Genomic DNA, 16,792 nt, shown 5'->3' with positions numbered 1-16,792 from the left:
AGTGGTTCTTCACTAATCACTGGCTGCCATCCTGAAAAAGACTGCTTTATCCTTACTCTCTGCCAGTTAGCCAGTCCTCTATCCATGCCAGGATCTTGCTCTAACACCATGGATTCTTATCTTATTTAGTAGCCTCCTATGCAGAACATTGTCAAAGACCTTCCAAAAATCCAAATCGATCATGCTTACTTGCTCTCCTTTGTCTAGCTTCCTTATCTCTCCTGAAAGAATTCTAACAAATTTATCAGGCACGACCGCCACTTGACAAAGCCATGCTGACTCAGCCCTATTGTACTACGCACTTCCAAGTACTCTGCAATCTCATCTTTCATAATGGACTCTAAAACCTTGCCAAGACTGAGATCAGGCTAACCAGCCTATAGTTTCCTGTCTTCTGCCTCCCTCCCTTCCGAACAGGGGTGTTACGTTAGCCACTTTCCAGTCCTCTGGCACCTTGCTTGATAGCAGTGATTCCTGAAAGATCACCACCAATGCCTCTATAGTCTCCTCCCCTTTAGAGCTCTGTGATGTAGTCCATCTGGTCTACATGACTTATACACCTTCAGACATTTCAGCTTCCCTAGCACCTTCTCTTTGATGATGGCCCCTGCACTCACCACTGCCCTCTGATTCTCTCAAAGTTCTGCTTTGCTGCTGGTGTCTTCCACCATGAAGACTGATGCAAAGTCCCTGTTCAGTTCCTCCACCATTTCTTTGTTCCCCATAACTACTTCTCCAGTCTCATTTTCCAGTGGTCCAATGACCACTCTTGCTTCTCTCCACCCTTTTAGATACCTAAAAATACTCTTGCAATCTTTTATATTCCTATCTCATATTTCATCTACTTCCTCTTTATTGCTTTTTTAGTTACTCTCTAGTGATTTTTAGGGCTTCCCAAGCTTTTTCTTTTGCTTTTATGCTGTTCCTGACTTCCTTTGTCACTCATGGTTGCCTTGCCCTCCCCTTAGCATGTTTTTTCTTCCTTGAGATGAATTTCTGCTGTGCCTCCCGAATTACCCCCAGAAACTCCTGCCATTGCTGCTCCACCATTTTTCCTGCTAGACTCCCCTTCCACTCAGCTCTGGCCAACTCCTCCCTCATGTCTTTGTAGTTATCTTCACTCTTCTCCCTCTCAAACCGCAGAGTGAATTCTATCATATTACAGTCATTGCCTCCTAGGGGTTCCTTCAGCTTAAGCTCCCTAATCAAGTCTGCTTCACTACACATAGACCTGGGATGTCATGTTGCATCTGCACAGGACATCGGTGAGGCCACTTTCAGAATACTACGTACAAATCTGGTTGTCCTTCTATAGGAAAGATGTTGTTGAACTTGAAAGGGTGCAGAAAAGATTTACAAGGATGATGCCAGTAGTGGAGAATTTGAGTGATAGGGAGAGGCTGAATAGACCGGGGCTATTTTCCCCGGAATGTCGGAGGCTGTGGGGTAACCTTATAGAGGTTTATAAAATCATGAGGGGCATGGACAGGGTGAATAGCCAAGGTCTTTCTCCTAGGGTGGGGAGTCCAAACCTAGGGGGCATAGGTTTAGGGTGAGAGGGAAAAGATTTAAAAAGGACCTAAGGGACAATGTTTTCACACAGAGCGCGGTGGAATGAGCTGCCAGAGGAAGTGGTGGAGGCTGGTACAATTACGACATTTATAAAACATCTGGATGGGTATATGAATAGGAAGGGATTAAGAGGGATATGGGTCAAATGCTGGCAAATGGGACTAGGTCAGTTTGGGATGTCTGGTCAGCACGGATGAGTTGGACCGAAGGATCTGTTTCTGTGCTGTATGGCTCTAATTTCCTTGTGGGCTCTACTAGAAGCTGCTCCCAAAAAAAACACAAATCTCAGCCATTCCACAAATCGGGATCTGCTACCAACCTGATTTTCCTCGTCCACCTACATATCAAAGTCCTCCATGATTACACACCTTGTCTACCTCCTCATTTTATTTTCTTCCCCACATCCTGACTACTGCTAGGAGGCCTGTACACAACTCCTATCAGGGTCTTTTTTCCTTTGCGGTTCCTCAATTCTAGCCACACAGATTCTACACTTTCTGACTCTATATCACTTCTTGCTATCGATTTAATTTCATTTCTTGTTAACAAGGCAACCATGTCCCCCTCTGTCTGTCCTCTCAGTAGGATGTGTATCCTTGGATATTTAGTTCCCAGCCCTGATCCAGTCAGTCACATCTGTGATACCCACAACATCGTACCTGCCAATTTCAATCTGTGCCATTAGCTCATTTACCTTATTTCACATTTTGTGCAAATTGGAATTGTTTTAATAATATTTAATGGATTTTAAATATTCTGTCCGCTATAGTGTACTATAAATCTTTACTTCCTCCTTCATCCCATCCTATAAACCCCACTTTCTTTAGCATGTCTCCAACAGTTCATTCAGGTACTTAAATAATACCTTCCAAAGCAGTTTTCATTCTCCATCCATAGGTAGCAAGATTTGTGTTTAATAGTTAGGGTACGGAAGGCACTGCCTGGAAATGTGGTGGAGGGAGATTAAATTGAGGCATTCAAAAGCACATTTGAGAATTACTGAATAGAGTTTAGAGAGCAGGGATACAGGGAAAAGGCAGGAGATTGACACCAGTTAACAGAACTAGTGCAGGCATAATGGGCCAAAAGGTCTCTTTCCGTGTTGTAACCATTGTGATTAATAATGGAGTCATTTCTGTGATGGTTGCGATAAATCAGGATAATCGGTATATGACAATGGAACAAATTAATATTCAATAAGTCAGTTTGACTTCAATGACACAATACACAGAATTTACCAATGGTGTCTGTTTTATTTCCAGCATTGGCTTATTAATACATACAGCATAATCAGAATGGATTTATCTCATTGTCCATGCCACTTATCTTTTCATTCCATGACACCACCACCAATCTAGTCCCTTCATACAGGAACGCTGGCATTGTTAAACACTGCAGAAACAGACCAAGGTACAACTTAACTCAGTGCCAATTTCTGAAGCAAAAAACTGAAAGGATGGAGTTGAAAAATGATAAAATAAATGAGTAACTACATCAGATTATATTTTGAAAGCTGTACAATGGCAGTAACATTAATTGACCATTTTGAACAAAGTTGGCAGAACATTGTTGCCATTTATTTACAAAACCAGGGGTGTAAGCTGGAACAGACATTTTTCGTTGAAATACTTTGCTCACTCCACCGATAACTAAGATGACCCATTCGCTGAAGCTTCCTGGGTTGATGTTACTGAGTTATACCACATTGCAATATTGTCTGGTTTTGCTCTTTCTCTCCCTACTCTCATGATCTATATTGTGAGGTACACTTAGGGGTTCTCCCTTCACCCTTCTCTGGCTCATGCAAACAAACATTTCTTGAGAGACTAAACAGTCAATTCAAACGTACAATCTAGAAGAGACAGGTGAAAACAATGCTGAAAATGGTTGTACACTTGGTGTGACATCCTCTGTAGTTGTACAGTTGCCACTAAATGAATAGTGGCCAATTACTTAAGGAGCCAGAGACCCCACCCAGGAAATATTCCAGTCAAAACCAGCAGCTTCAACAGAAAGTGTGTTAATGGTACATATTTTAAAAAAAAAAATGAAACCCCAAACATAAGTAGTGCAAAATTGTGGCAAAAAATTGTGTGGGGGAACTATCGGATTACTGTTACATTATGGACATCCACGTTTAAGTCAGTTTTGGCTGGGTAAACAACCTTCAGGTTCCCTTCTGCATCCACAACCCGCACTTGTCTCACTATCAGTTCAGGACTGGTCATCATAATCGCGGGCAGATCCACAGCTTCTGGTTGGTCTTCAGTTAGGTCTTTAGTCACTTCAGCCACATCATCAGATACAAACTCCTGCTCCTTGTTTTCGAAGGTGAACTTGTTCAGTTCTGCCATTCGCTGTTATTAAAAACAAGAATGTCATGGCTAATATACATCTGCCGCGTGCTGACAAGTAACATCTCAAAAAGTCTACTAAATTAGACCTAAACCACTCCAAATTGTTCTCAGATATGGAAACATTTCACCAAGCAAAACAAGAAACACACAAATAAGGTTGGAACTTTTTTGCATGTAACTTTTCAGTAAGGTCTGCACTATATAAATAGAATGTATTAAACAAATCAATTAATCACAATATGAAACAGAACCTTATTTTATCATTTCCCTCTTAATAGGGGTATTAAAGCCAATAAAGCTAACCCCTACCATCACATTGACTGTACTCAGCCTTGAGTGAATAGAACCTAGGGTCATATCAGATGGTAAAACTGAGGTTTTCGAGGAAGCAAGAAGATCAGAGCTGTCTGTGTCTTCCTAACTTACATTATACATTTTTAATTGCCTCATCCATGGGATCAGTGACATTAACACTGCAGCATGATCACAACTGATCCCTTTTCATACACCAGTGACAGTGGAGACAGATTCTTCCGTTTCCTGAAACACTCATGAAGAGTAACTGGGAATCAGTCTTTTAAAGCAGTAACTTAGTCACAATATTCCAAAACACAGTGAGCTTAGGGCAGGGCTTGTCTATCATTCAAAAGATCCTGAGAAAGAAAAAATAGATGAAAACTGGGAGAAAAAAATATCTATTGTTGCTTCACATGTGCATCTGCTTTTAAAGGAAACCTTCACAATTCTGGTTTGAGTTGCTTTGCCTCCCCTCTAGGGATAATTATATGTATGATTCAAAACTAGCCAGGAGCAAATCAAGACTCTGATATTCAGAAAACAGGCATACTCATCAGAAAAAGGAAAGGATAGTCAGAAATGATGAGTGCGATAGGACAAAACAAGGCAGAGAATATTTTTAAAGAATTGACTTCTCTCTATTTTATCAAGTTCATGCTTCTTCCAACAAGCAATGTTTGCCAGTGGTGTCAGTCACAGTCTGAACATTCTACAAACAGAGCTGAGAAATCTTGCTGGTAGAACAGTCTGTCCCCGTTTCTACACTCATTTCCAAAGCCAGGTACAGCTGGCCAGAGCTAGTAGTGAAGTTACACATTTCATAGCTAGTCATAACCATCAGTTGTTATGACACCAATTTAGAGGATAATCGGAAGTCAAATGGGAAGGACCTAGCCTCCAATGACAAGGTGACATTTCCAAGACACAAGGGCAAGCCAACTCTGAAATAGTATGAAATTTAGTCTAAGCATGAGATCACCGAGTCTGCCATGGAGCATTGGTCTAGTTCCAATCTTCATTGCTGTGAAGCATCATCATGGAGCTAGCTCCATCCACCCCCAAGAATACAGACCTATTGTTCCATTAAACATGGGAGTGCACTGACACCATCCTTTCGGCTCCCGTGAATAAACATCACATCTCACTGAACCGTAAATTCAGTTCGATCTGCAGCTTCAGTGTGAGCTACTTGCTTCTCTACAATAATAGCAGGCACTGAAACCTATATCAATGAGCTCCTTTTTTAAAGTTTACTCATGGGATGTTGCTGGCTGGCCAGCATTTATTGCCTGTTCCCAGCTGCCTTTAAACAAAGTGGCTTGCTAGGCCATTTCAGAGGATAGTCAACCACATAGCTGTGGGTCTGGAGTCACATGTCAGCTCTAACCAGGTAAAAATGGCAGATTTCCTTCCCTGAAGGATATTAATGAACGAGATGAATTTTCCCTACGATCGACAATGGTTTCATAGTCATCAGTAGATTCTTAACTCCAGACTTTTTTTGATTGAATTTGAATTCCATCTGCTGTGGCAGGATTTGAACCAGGGTTCCCAGGACATTAGCTGCACTTCTGGATTAATAGTCTAGCGATAATACCACTAGCCATCACCTCCCCAACTACGTGGGCCAGAACCTCTTTCTGGATTGTAGCTGTCACTTATACTAGTGGAGTGTCACAATTATTTATAATGTATGTTAACGACTTGGATGAGGAAAGTGAATGTACTATTGGCACGTTTGTGGATGACAAAAATAGGTGGGAAGGCAAGTTAGGAGGATGACCATTCATCAGCAGACAGATATAGACAGATTAAGCAAAACTTAGCACATGGCATATAATGTGAGAAAATGTGAGATGAAGCACTCTGGCTGAAAGAATAGAGGAGCTAAACAATATTGAAGTGGAGAAAGACTCCAGAAAGCTATAGCACAGAGCAACTTGAGAGTCCTTGTCCATAAATCACAGAAAACTAGCTTACACGTTTGGTAGGTAAATAGAAGGCAAATGGAATGTTGGTCTTTACTTCAAATGGACTAGAGTATGAAAATAGAAAAAGTCTTGCTAAAACGATACACGGCTCTGGTCAGACCACAGCTAGAATACTGTGAACGGTTTCTAAGGAAAAATATACTGGCATTGGAAGCAGTCCAGACAATGTTCATGAGGTTGAATCCGGGTTCGGAGGTACTGTCTTAAGTGGAGACATTGAGCAGATTGGCCTGTGCTCATTGGAATTTAGAAGAATGAGCGATGACTTTATTGAAACATGCAAGATTCTTAGGGGTCTTGACAGAGGAGATGTGGAGAACTGGATGTTTCCCTCATTGGGAGAGTCTAGGACCAGAGGGCATCACTTCAGAAAAAGGAGTCACTCATTTAAGACCGAGATGAGGAGGAATTTCTTCTCTCAAAGGGAAGGGAATCTGTCATATTCTTCAGTGCAAAGGGGGTGGGTGGTCTTTTCCCTAGGGTGAGGGAATTGAAAATTAGGGGGCATATTTTTAAGGTGAGAAGAGAAAGATTTAAAAAGGGACCTGAGGGGCAACTTTTTCATATTGAGGGTGGTGCACTTTTTTTTTTCTTTATTCATTCACGGGATGAGGCGTTGCTGGCTAGGTAGCATCTATTGCCCGTCCCTAATTGCCCAGAGAGCAGTTAAGAGTCAACCACATTGCTGTGGGTCTGGAGTCACATGTAGGCCAGACCAGGTGAGGATGGCAGTTTCCTTCCCTAAAGGACATTAGTGAACCAGATGGGTTTTTCCTGACAATCGACAATGGATTCATGGTCATCATTAGATTCTTAATTCCAGATATTTTTATTGAATTCAAATTCCACCATCTGCCATGGCAGGATTCGAGCCCAGGTCCTCAGAACATTATCTGGGTCTCTGGATCAACAGTCTAGTGATAATACCACTAGGCCATCACCTCCCCTATATGTGGAATAAACCGCCAGAGGTAGATGCAGGTACAGTAACAATACTTAAAAGAATTTTGACACATACATGGATAGAAAAGGTTTAGAGGGATATGGACCAAATGCAGGGAAATGGGACTAGTTTAGTTTAGAAAACTTGACTGGCAGGGACGAGTTGAATCAAAAGGTCTGTTTCCATGCTGTACGGCTCTATGACTGTTGAAGTTGGGTCATTAAGTATATTCAAGGCTGAGATAGACAGATTTTTAATCAATAAGGGAATCAATAGTTATGGGCAAAAGGCAGGAAAGTGGAGTTGAGAATGATCAGAGCAGCCATCATCTCACTGAATGATGGAGCAGACTCAATGGGCTGAATGGCTTCCACATCTTATGGTCTTCACAATTTCAACAGTTATCTACTGAGCATTACCTTCAATGTAGTGACTATCTGTGAAAGACAGCTTGTAACTGGCATAGGTATTCTGCTGCTGGGTGGGGGAGTCACAATAGTGAAGGGATAGGCACAGACACAGAAGCTATAAGGTGGGCACTTGTAGTGTCACATCACTTCTTTTGCCATGCTTCACTGGTGGCAATGCAGTACAGTGAAAAGTAAAAAAAATGACTCCAAACTAAATCAGAAGAGTAAGTGGGAGTACCACAGGAAATCAATTGGGTTTGTCGATTTGACAGTCTACTATTATGCATAATATACAAGTACATGAATAAGAAATGTTTGGAGGGATATGGGCCACGTACAGGCAGGTGGGACTAGTTTAATTTGGGATTATGGTCAGCGTTGACAAATTGGACCGAAGTGTCTGTTTCCATGCTGTAATATTCTATGACTATCAAATGAGTTGTGTTGTTTTTATAAAGTTTGTGTTAATCAATCTTCCACGACATGCCACACACAGCAGTTAATGCACTATTTTCTAAGAGAATGTTTCCTCAGGCCCCAATTTCTTTCAAGTGATTTACTTATATGAAAGGAACAACTTGCTCAGTGAGAGGATGATCCCATGAACAGGTTTGTTCTGCCAGATGTTGGGAAAATAAACTGTTTTTATTTTATTCTTTCATGGGCATAGTGATCAGTCCAAAATGTGATGCATTAGATAACACAAACGCTACAGAATGTAACCTTTTACAATTGCCTAAATGTGTAGTTTGGGGAGGCAGTGGTGTAGTGGTAATGTCACTGGACTAGTAATCCAGAACCCCACGTTAGTGTTTCGGGTACATGCGTTCAAATCCTACCATGGCAGATGGAGAAATCTGAATTCAGTTTTTAAAAAATGTGAAATTAAAAAGGGCCAGCCTAATGATGACCATGTTACCACTGTCAAAAACTCATCAAGATACATCAAATCCAATCTGCTACGTTATACTAATTCAAATTATTCCAATTCCCGTACCATAATTCCTTATGACCTCTCTGAAAGGAGGTGCTAAATTGCCAAATTATAGACTGTCATTGTTGGGAGCAACTGGTGGGCTGACACTGCCAAAGTCACACAATGAAAGGCCGCAGGGAGGACAGCGTTATATACAGTCTGCACTAACTTCAAAGTCAGCTCTGTGAGCTGAAAAGACAGCCAATGTATCATTCAAAACACCTGCTATCTTCAAATTTAACAAGTTTCTTTCTGATGTCTTCTGATGAATTGCAGTCTGAATCAACACATTTTATCACAAATCTTTCCTGTCAGCTAGAATTTCACATCAGCAGAAATGATCTATAACTACCAAATTGCAAAATCGTGGTGAGATTTACTAAAAACCATAATCAGTGGGGTTCAAATTTTGCTGGTGCTCTGGTCAGTCTGAAGTAATCTCATGCTGATCTCTTTGGGTGCATTTAAACTATGAGAGGACTGATGCTGCAGTTCTGGTATATTTGCAGGTTGCATCTGGTTCTGACTTTGGATTAAAGCAGAGTTAAATTTCCTGGAGGAAGTAGCAGCATTCCAGTTCAGTTCATACTCAGGTTTAAAGGCCATCAAGTATATGACTACAAAGTGGTCTGGTTTTATATCAAAAACAAACAGGTAAGGCGTGAATGCACTAGGCAATAATTCACTCCTACTGAGCATAAACCATCCCTTCAAAAGCTGTGAAACATATTGGCCCTTTCACTTTAATGTTCCTGATATAGAACAATAATGCAATGTATAATTTTTAAAGACTCACTCTTCATTATTTCATGCTATTGCTGGTTATCAGAGCATGGTGGTATAATACTTACATAACTGTACAAGTTACCCTTAGACAATTATATTGAACAAAGGTCTTTTATAATTCAAAACCTGGATACAATGCTGATTATCAGCAGGTTAAAATTACAATAAAGGGGTTGAATTCCTTGATGTAATAAGGCTGTCCAGCATTGTGTGACGAAGGACTGCTTATTACAGGAGCTGCTCAAATTTAAGCACTAAACAGTTTTGGTTGTTCATTATGAGATAGCTAGTATACTATTATCCAGTAATCATTTTACATGAGAGATCCAGGGCTAGACGACAGTTGAAACTCACAATGAAAATTACAAATTTATCTTTTTTATTCACTTGTGGAATGTCACTGTCTGGGCCAGCATTTAATGCCTGTCCCTAGTTGCCCTTAAGAAGGTGGTAGTGAGCTGCCCTTTTGAACCACTGCATTTTATGTGCTGTAGATGGATCCACGAGTTCCAGGATTCTGACCCAGTGACAGTGAAGGAACGGCGACATATTTCCATGTCAGGATGGTGAGTGGCTTGGATGGAAACCTGAAGATGGTGGTGTTCCCACGTATCTGTAGCCTAGTCCTTCTAGATGGAAGTGGCTGTGGGTTACAATGTGCTGCCTAAGGATCTTTGGTGAATTTGTAGACATTACACACCGCTGGTACTGAACATTGCTGTAAGAGGGAGTGAATGTTTGTAGATGTGAAGCCAGTCAAGTGGACTGTTTTGCTTTGGATGGTGTCAAGCTTGAGTGTTGTTGGAGCTGGATCCATCCAGACAAGTGAAGAGTATTCCATCACACTCCTGACTTGTACCTTGTAGACAGTGTTCAGGCTTTAGGGGAGTCAGGAAGTGAGTTACATCACACAGTATTCTTAGCCTCTGACCTGCTCTTATAGCTAGTGTATTTATCTAGCTAATTCAGTTCAATTTGTGGTCAATGTAATCCCTAGGACGTTGATAGTGTGGGATTCAGTGAATCAGTGCCATTGAATCTCATGGGGCAATGGTTAGACTCTCTTATTTGAGATGATTGTGCCACACAAATACCAGGCTACAAATGTTACTTACCACTTCTCATTCCAAGCCTGGATACTGTCCAGATCTTGTGGCATTTGGATGTGGACTGCTTCAGTATCTGAGAAGTCACGAATGGTGAACATTGTGCAATCATTGGCGAACATCCCCACTTCTGACCTTATGATGGAGGGAAGGTCATTCATAAAGCAGCTGAAGATGTTTGGGCCGAGGACACGACCCTGAGGAAATCCTGCAGAGATGTCCTGGAGCTGAGACGACTGACCTCCAACAACCACAATCATCTTCCCATGTGCCAGGTATGACTCCAACCACTGGAGAGTTTGCCCCCAATACCCATTGATTCCAGTTTTGCTACAGCTCCTTGATGCCACACTCGGTCGAATGCAGCCTTGATAACAAGGGCTGTCAATCTCACCTCACCTCTGGAATTCAGCTCTTTTGTCCATGTTTGCACCAAGACTGTAATGAGGTCAGGAGCTGAGTGGCCCTGGCAGAACCCAAACTGGGCGTCACTGAGCAGGTTATTGCTGAGCAGGTGCTGCTTGATAGCACTGTTACTGACACCTTCCATCACTTTACTGATGATCAGGGTAGACTGATGGGGCAATTAGTGGCTGGGTTGGATTTGTTCTGTGTTTTATGCAAAGGACATACTTGGGCAATTTTCCACATTGCCAGATAGATGCCAGTGTTGTACCTATACTGGAACAGCTTGGCTAGAGGAGCAGCAGGTTTTGGAGCACAAGTCTTCGGTACTATTGCCGAAATGTTGTCAGGACTCATAGTCTTTGCAGTATCCAGGATTGCCAACTGTTCATTGATATCATGTAGAGTGAATCAATGGCTGAAGACTAGTAGCTGTAATGCTTGGGACCACTGGAGGAGGCCGAGATGGATCATCCACTCTGTACGTCTGGCTGAAGATTGTTGCGAACAATTTATCCTTTGAATGTGCTGCAAAACAATCCCATCCGACACCAGTGGAGGCTTGAGGAATTCCCCAGAGTGTTACCTGATGAGAGTTTGTGGTTGTGATGAGAGTTTGGCTGATTTCAGATATTGCATTTGAGTGTCTACAGTGGTTTTGTAAATCCCAGATGGCGTACACTCAGCAGCACCAGGAGGGCCAAGTGCCTGCTAGTGGTGCAATGCTATGCTCTAAGTACCTGCTTCTTGTCTGAACTCGCAAAGGGACAGAGACTGGGGGCTAGGGGAAAGCCCACCCACTCACTCACTGCTTCTGAAAACTTGCACACCTTCCTACAAAATCACAACAGGCTGGAGGATACTGGGTAGACTCTAGACCAGGATAAAAAAAAACACACACACACACACGTGGCTGGACAAAAACAAGGGGACTGCTCAATGACAAAATTGACCATGCATAGTAAGTAAATTTTAAGGCAAACATTGAAACAGTACAGAGCAAAATCACCTGAAATAAATTATGACAAAGGATAGTACAGATTCAATATGTAGTTGAAAAGTCCCTTGACCACATGGCTAACATGCAAGTACGGATAATTATACTAAACACGTAACCAGTAGCTACAGGACAAAGAAAACAAAACAAAGTATCAGTGGCTACATGCAAGTCCAGGAGGTTTCAAGTTACTCACCACAATCAAACGGTCCATCACATTTTTACAAGTCTGCAGGTTTGTGGAACTGGTTACTTCCAAGAACAGCTGACTGGTGGTTTTTCTAATCTAAAGACAAGATGAAGTATTATAAAGCAACATGAAAAATACAACAGTGGGGAAATAAAAAATTTGAGGGAAGCTCTCAGGCCCAAATATTAGTCTTTTTTTTTTAACGGCTACTGATTGTGTTGCTGTGATTTTCCAACATTGTTTAGTTTTCCAAATAAGAATATATGTCAGTATAGATCACATTCCATGCAGAAATTAGAAGGCATCAAAACAACTGCCTCTTTACTCTCAGAGCATTGAACAGTGCAGTAACGTATTCAAACATTTTCTTTCAGAAACAAGGCGTGCATTTGTAAAGCCCTTTTCACAATCCCAGGACATCCCAACTTGCTTTACAATCAATGAAATATTTTTGAATTTACTCACGGTCATAATGCAGTAAAGACAGCAGCCAATCTGTAAACAGTAAGCGCCCGCAATGTGATAAGTATGAAATTATCTGCTTTAGTGATATTGATTGGGGGATAAATACTGGTCGGGACACCAGGATAGCTTCACTGCCCTTCAAAATAGTGCCATGGATCTTTCATATCTAACTGAGGCGGCCTCGGTTTAACCTGCCATCCAAAAGACAGTGTTCTAACAACGCAGCACTCCCTCAGTACTGCACTGAGGAGTCAGCTTTGAATTGGTTGTTGAATTGGTTGTTGAATTCCTGGACTGATAAATTGAACCCACTATTTCTGACTTAAAGATGAGCGTGCTACCAAGTGAACTACAGCTGACACTAAATATTTAGACAAATTTTCCTCAAAATTCAAGTATTTTATAAGAACATTTCACTCAGCTTTCCCAATAGTTTATCACGAACACAGAATGAACCAGATCGGTGGGGAAAGAGCCTGGTTTAATTAACTGTGACAATAAGTTAATCTATCTCCAGAGGGTAGTGATAGAAGAACAAAAACGGATTTCAATGCCTAAATTATGACAGAGCTGATAATCTTTTGACCAGGTTACCTACCTCTGATTATCATGTTGCATTCAGCTCAAAGGGGATCTGCATGTGGCTTTTCGATGGAGACAACGACTGAGCTGAGATGCAATACACTACCAGACTGTTTTAGTTTAATAACACTCTTTAAAGAGCATGTATGAGGGATCGCTCTGTTCACGTACCACAAGGTGACTGAAATCAGTCAACTTGTTGTACAGCATGGCTAGATAGTCTTCAGGAATGAAGGGGAGCAAAGTAGCATTTTGTAAAACAGAGCAGAAACGTCATTTAATCATTCCATTCCATTAAAAAGTGAGAAGCAGCAGCAAGTTGTACTTCACTAGTACCTTCTACAGTCAGCAATGGTTTAATGTCTTCACAACTGAACATAAAACAACCTTTGTGTTTCATTACTTTGCTTGTGCCAATCACATTAAGCAGCATTAAGTGTCCGGGAACAGAACACTTCTCGTGTGCCAAGATTGAGGACCACCATTGAGGCACAGCACACTCTTTCCTAACCAAACACTGTGTCTCAGCACAATCACAGGAGAAAATTCCAACCACTTCAGCATGAAACCTCTTCATTTCCTACATCAGTCATCTCTCTGAGTAAGAGTACAACACTGACAGACTAATCTTCTTCTGCGATACTTCTGCAATGGTCACACTTTAGAAGAGGGCTCCCCTGGAACAGGGAGGTGGAAGTCTTCAGATCAGTGACTGACCGAGCGGGAATGGCCTGGTCAGTTTTGTTACATTGACTGTGGCCAGGGGGTGACCAGTTCATTGATTATATCTCCCTGCTTTCCCCTCTCATACATCAACACTTTGGACAGCTCTAGACCTGCTACCCTATGGTGTAGGAAATGAGCCATTGTGTTGGAGTCATTACCACTCATTTGGGCTGGAATATTTCTGCATAAGTATAGGCTGCACCGGTGAAAGCAGTCAAACTCTTAGACATAGAGCTTTCTGAAGCAAAGGAAGTAGAGGATTTCAAGAATGGCCGAGAATCTGCTGATGGATTGTCTCAAACTGGTATCGTAGAGCTCCCAGAATATTCTGAATTTTACCTCATCGACATCCTCCTCATTCACTACCAACGTCTGATAAATGTGGTGATGTTTTTGGAGGACACATCACTACATTATAGATCCATTAGTGCTGACTGAACTGGGGAAGGGACATGAAGATCTCAGAGTCACTATTTTCCCTTCTTTCTTTATTCTATTTGGAAGTGACGTTGGCAATACTCCACGGTGACATGGGTTGTGGTATTGTTGATGTATTTGTCCTTTTTCTTAGTTTGGTTACGCAAAGCAATCATATCTACTTCAAATTACCAGAAGGACACCAAAAACATATTGAGCATTGAGTAGTAGCTTTGTGTCATTACTCCAGTGCCATCCAAACAAATTAAAACTGTACAAATTCACTTCATTAAAGCTCTCTAAAAAGCTAACACATAGGGATTCATTAGGATACCGTACAGGCTAGCTTTGAACTCGGGTCCTAGTGAACAGTGAACAAATATCTAATCTATAGCTCACTGATGCCTATAAATATTCTCAACTTCATGACAGATCTACACACAAGAACAATGAAGTATAATAAATGAGAAAAGTAAAATTCACTTTGCTTACGGTATGTGACTTGTCAAAACTTTTCGTGGTCTCTGCAGGACTGTACAGACTTAATGGAAACGTAACTATGACTCATTTTGACCTCTTGCAAGGAGCTAAGGCTAATTATTAACCTACCTTTGTTTTGTCGCTGTTTGTGATTGGTGGGAATGAAATTACATGATCTTCCGCATCGACTAAACAAGGAAAATTTTCCTTTCCGTTAAGTAACTGGAGATATCTGGAAAACAGAGGGATACCGGAATACGCAAGCTTCATGACTAGTGTGTGACCAGGAAATTATTTACCATACATCATATGAATGAATACACACATGATAATGCTGTAATTCTACATTAAAGTCTCTACTTTTTAATAATACTTGTAAATTGATCTTTGGCCATGCACTTTCTAATATGCTGGCAAATTATCATTACATATTTTGTGGTATAATTTATGTCAAAGTCTATGACTTGCTAATGGCTATTACCATTTTAATGTTCTTTTAACTCTAACATCCATCAGGAATTCTGTGCATAAGAATTTGTTGAAGACAGGATGAATTCAAATCGCAATGTTCCCCATCATCCAATTCCCTGTCAATACTGAACAATGGATTTGATGATTTAGCATTGACTGCTAAATGTGATCCAATTAACTTACCTGCTAACATCATTTTAAGGCGAGAATCATACAGCAGAATTCAAGAGGCACCTGGACAAATACATGAAGAAGAAGGGAATAGAGGGATACTGATCCTGAACACTCTTTTAGTGTGGAAGGGCAAAATGTGGCAGCACAGGTTTGGAGGGCCGAAGGGCCTGTTCTTGTGCTGTATTGTTCTTTGTTCTAACTCATTTATTATAACAGCACAGAAAGAGGCCATTCAGCACATCATATCCATGCCAGTCATAAAGCACCTATCTACTCTAATTCCATTTTCCAGCACTTGGTCCATATCCTTGTATAATATGGCACTTCAGAAAGAAGCAATTAATTTAAATTTTTTAAAATGCTGTTATGGTTTCTGCCTCTACTGTCTTTTCATGTAGTAATTCCAGGTGCCCATCATGCTGGGTGAAAAAAAATTTCCTCAAATCTCCTCTAAACCTTCCGCCCTTTTAAATTTTAAATCTATGCCCCCTGGTAACTGACCTCTCCACTAAGACGAACAGTTTATTCCCATCGATTCTATCTAAGCCATTCGATTTTCTAAACCTCAATCAGTTCTCCCCTCAGCCTTCTCTGCTCCAATGAAAACAACCCCAGCTTATCTGGGACAACAAGGTGCAGGGCTGGATGAACACAGCAGGCCAAGCAGCATCATAGGAGCAGGAAGGCTGACGTTTTGGGCCTACACCCTTCATCAGAAAAGGGGGAGGGCAAGGGCGTTCTGAAATAAATAGGGAGAGAGTGGGAGGCGGATAGAAGATGGATAGGTGGAGAGGAAACAGACAGGTCGAAGAGGCGGGGATGGAGGCAGTAAAGGTGAGTGTAGGTGGGGAGTTAGGGAGGGGATAGGTCAGTCCAGGCAGGACGGACAGGTCAAGGGGGCGGGATGAGGTTAGTCGGTAGGAGATTGGGGGTGCGGCTTGAGGTGGGAGGAGGGGATAGGTGGGAGGAAGAACAGGTTAGGGAGGCGGGGACGAGCTGGACTGGTTTTGGGATGCCGTGGGGGGAGGGGAGATTTTGAAGCTTGTGAAATCCACATTGATACCATTGGGCTGCAAGGTTCCCAAGCGGAATATGAGTTGCTGTTCCTGCAACCTTCGGGTGGCATCGTTGTGGCACTGCAGGAGGCCCAGGATGGACATGTCGTCTGAGGAATGGGAGGGGGAGTTGAAATGGCTCGCGACTGGGAGGTGCAGTTGTTTATTGCGAACCGAGCGTAGGTGTTCTGCAAAGCGGTCCCCGAGCCTCCGCTTGGTTTCCCCGATGTAGAGAAAGCCACACCGGGTACAGCGGATGCAGTATACCACATTGGCAGATGTGCAGGTGAACATCTGCTTGATGTGGAAAGTCTTCTTGGGGCCTGGGATGGGGGTGAGGGAGGAGGTATGGGGGCAGGTGTAGCACTTCCTGCGGTTGCAGGGAAAAGTGC

The 16,792-nt window shown here is 41.9% G+C and overlaps 1 protein-coding gene across 1 annotated transcript; it reads right to left on the bottom strand.

The window, feature by feature from the left end:
* Nucleotides 1–2,805: 2,805 nt before the first annotated feature.
* On the bottom strand, nt 2,806–14,792 carry LOC109925727 (leucine-rich repeat-containing protein 47-like). The gene is made up of 3 exons (XM_048614921.1): nt 14,713–14,792; nt 12,037–12,126; nt 2,806–3,929 (listed from the first exon to the last, which is right to left on the bottom strand). The coding sequence occupies exons 2-3, from the start codon at nt 12,052–12,054 to the stop codon at nt 3,675–3,677; spliced, it is 273 nt and encodes a 90-aa protein (XP_048470878.1). The 5' UTR covers nt 12,055–12,126; nt 14,713–14,792; the 3' UTR covers nt 2,806–3,674.
* Nucleotides 14,793–16,792: the final 2,000 nt, after the last annotated feature.

This window comes from Rhincodon typus, chromosome 31 (assembly GCF_021869965.1).
Source record: "Rhincodon typus isolate 14 chromosome 31, sRhiTyp1.1, whole genome shotgun sequence".
Taxonomy (NCBI): domain Eukaryota; kingdom Metazoa; phylum Chordata; class Chondrichthyes; order Orectolobiformes; family Rhincodontidae; genus Rhincodon; species Rhincodon typus.
The sequence above is the reverse complement of the archived record's forward strand: the minus strand, read 5'-3'. Positions and strand labels throughout refer to the sequence as shown.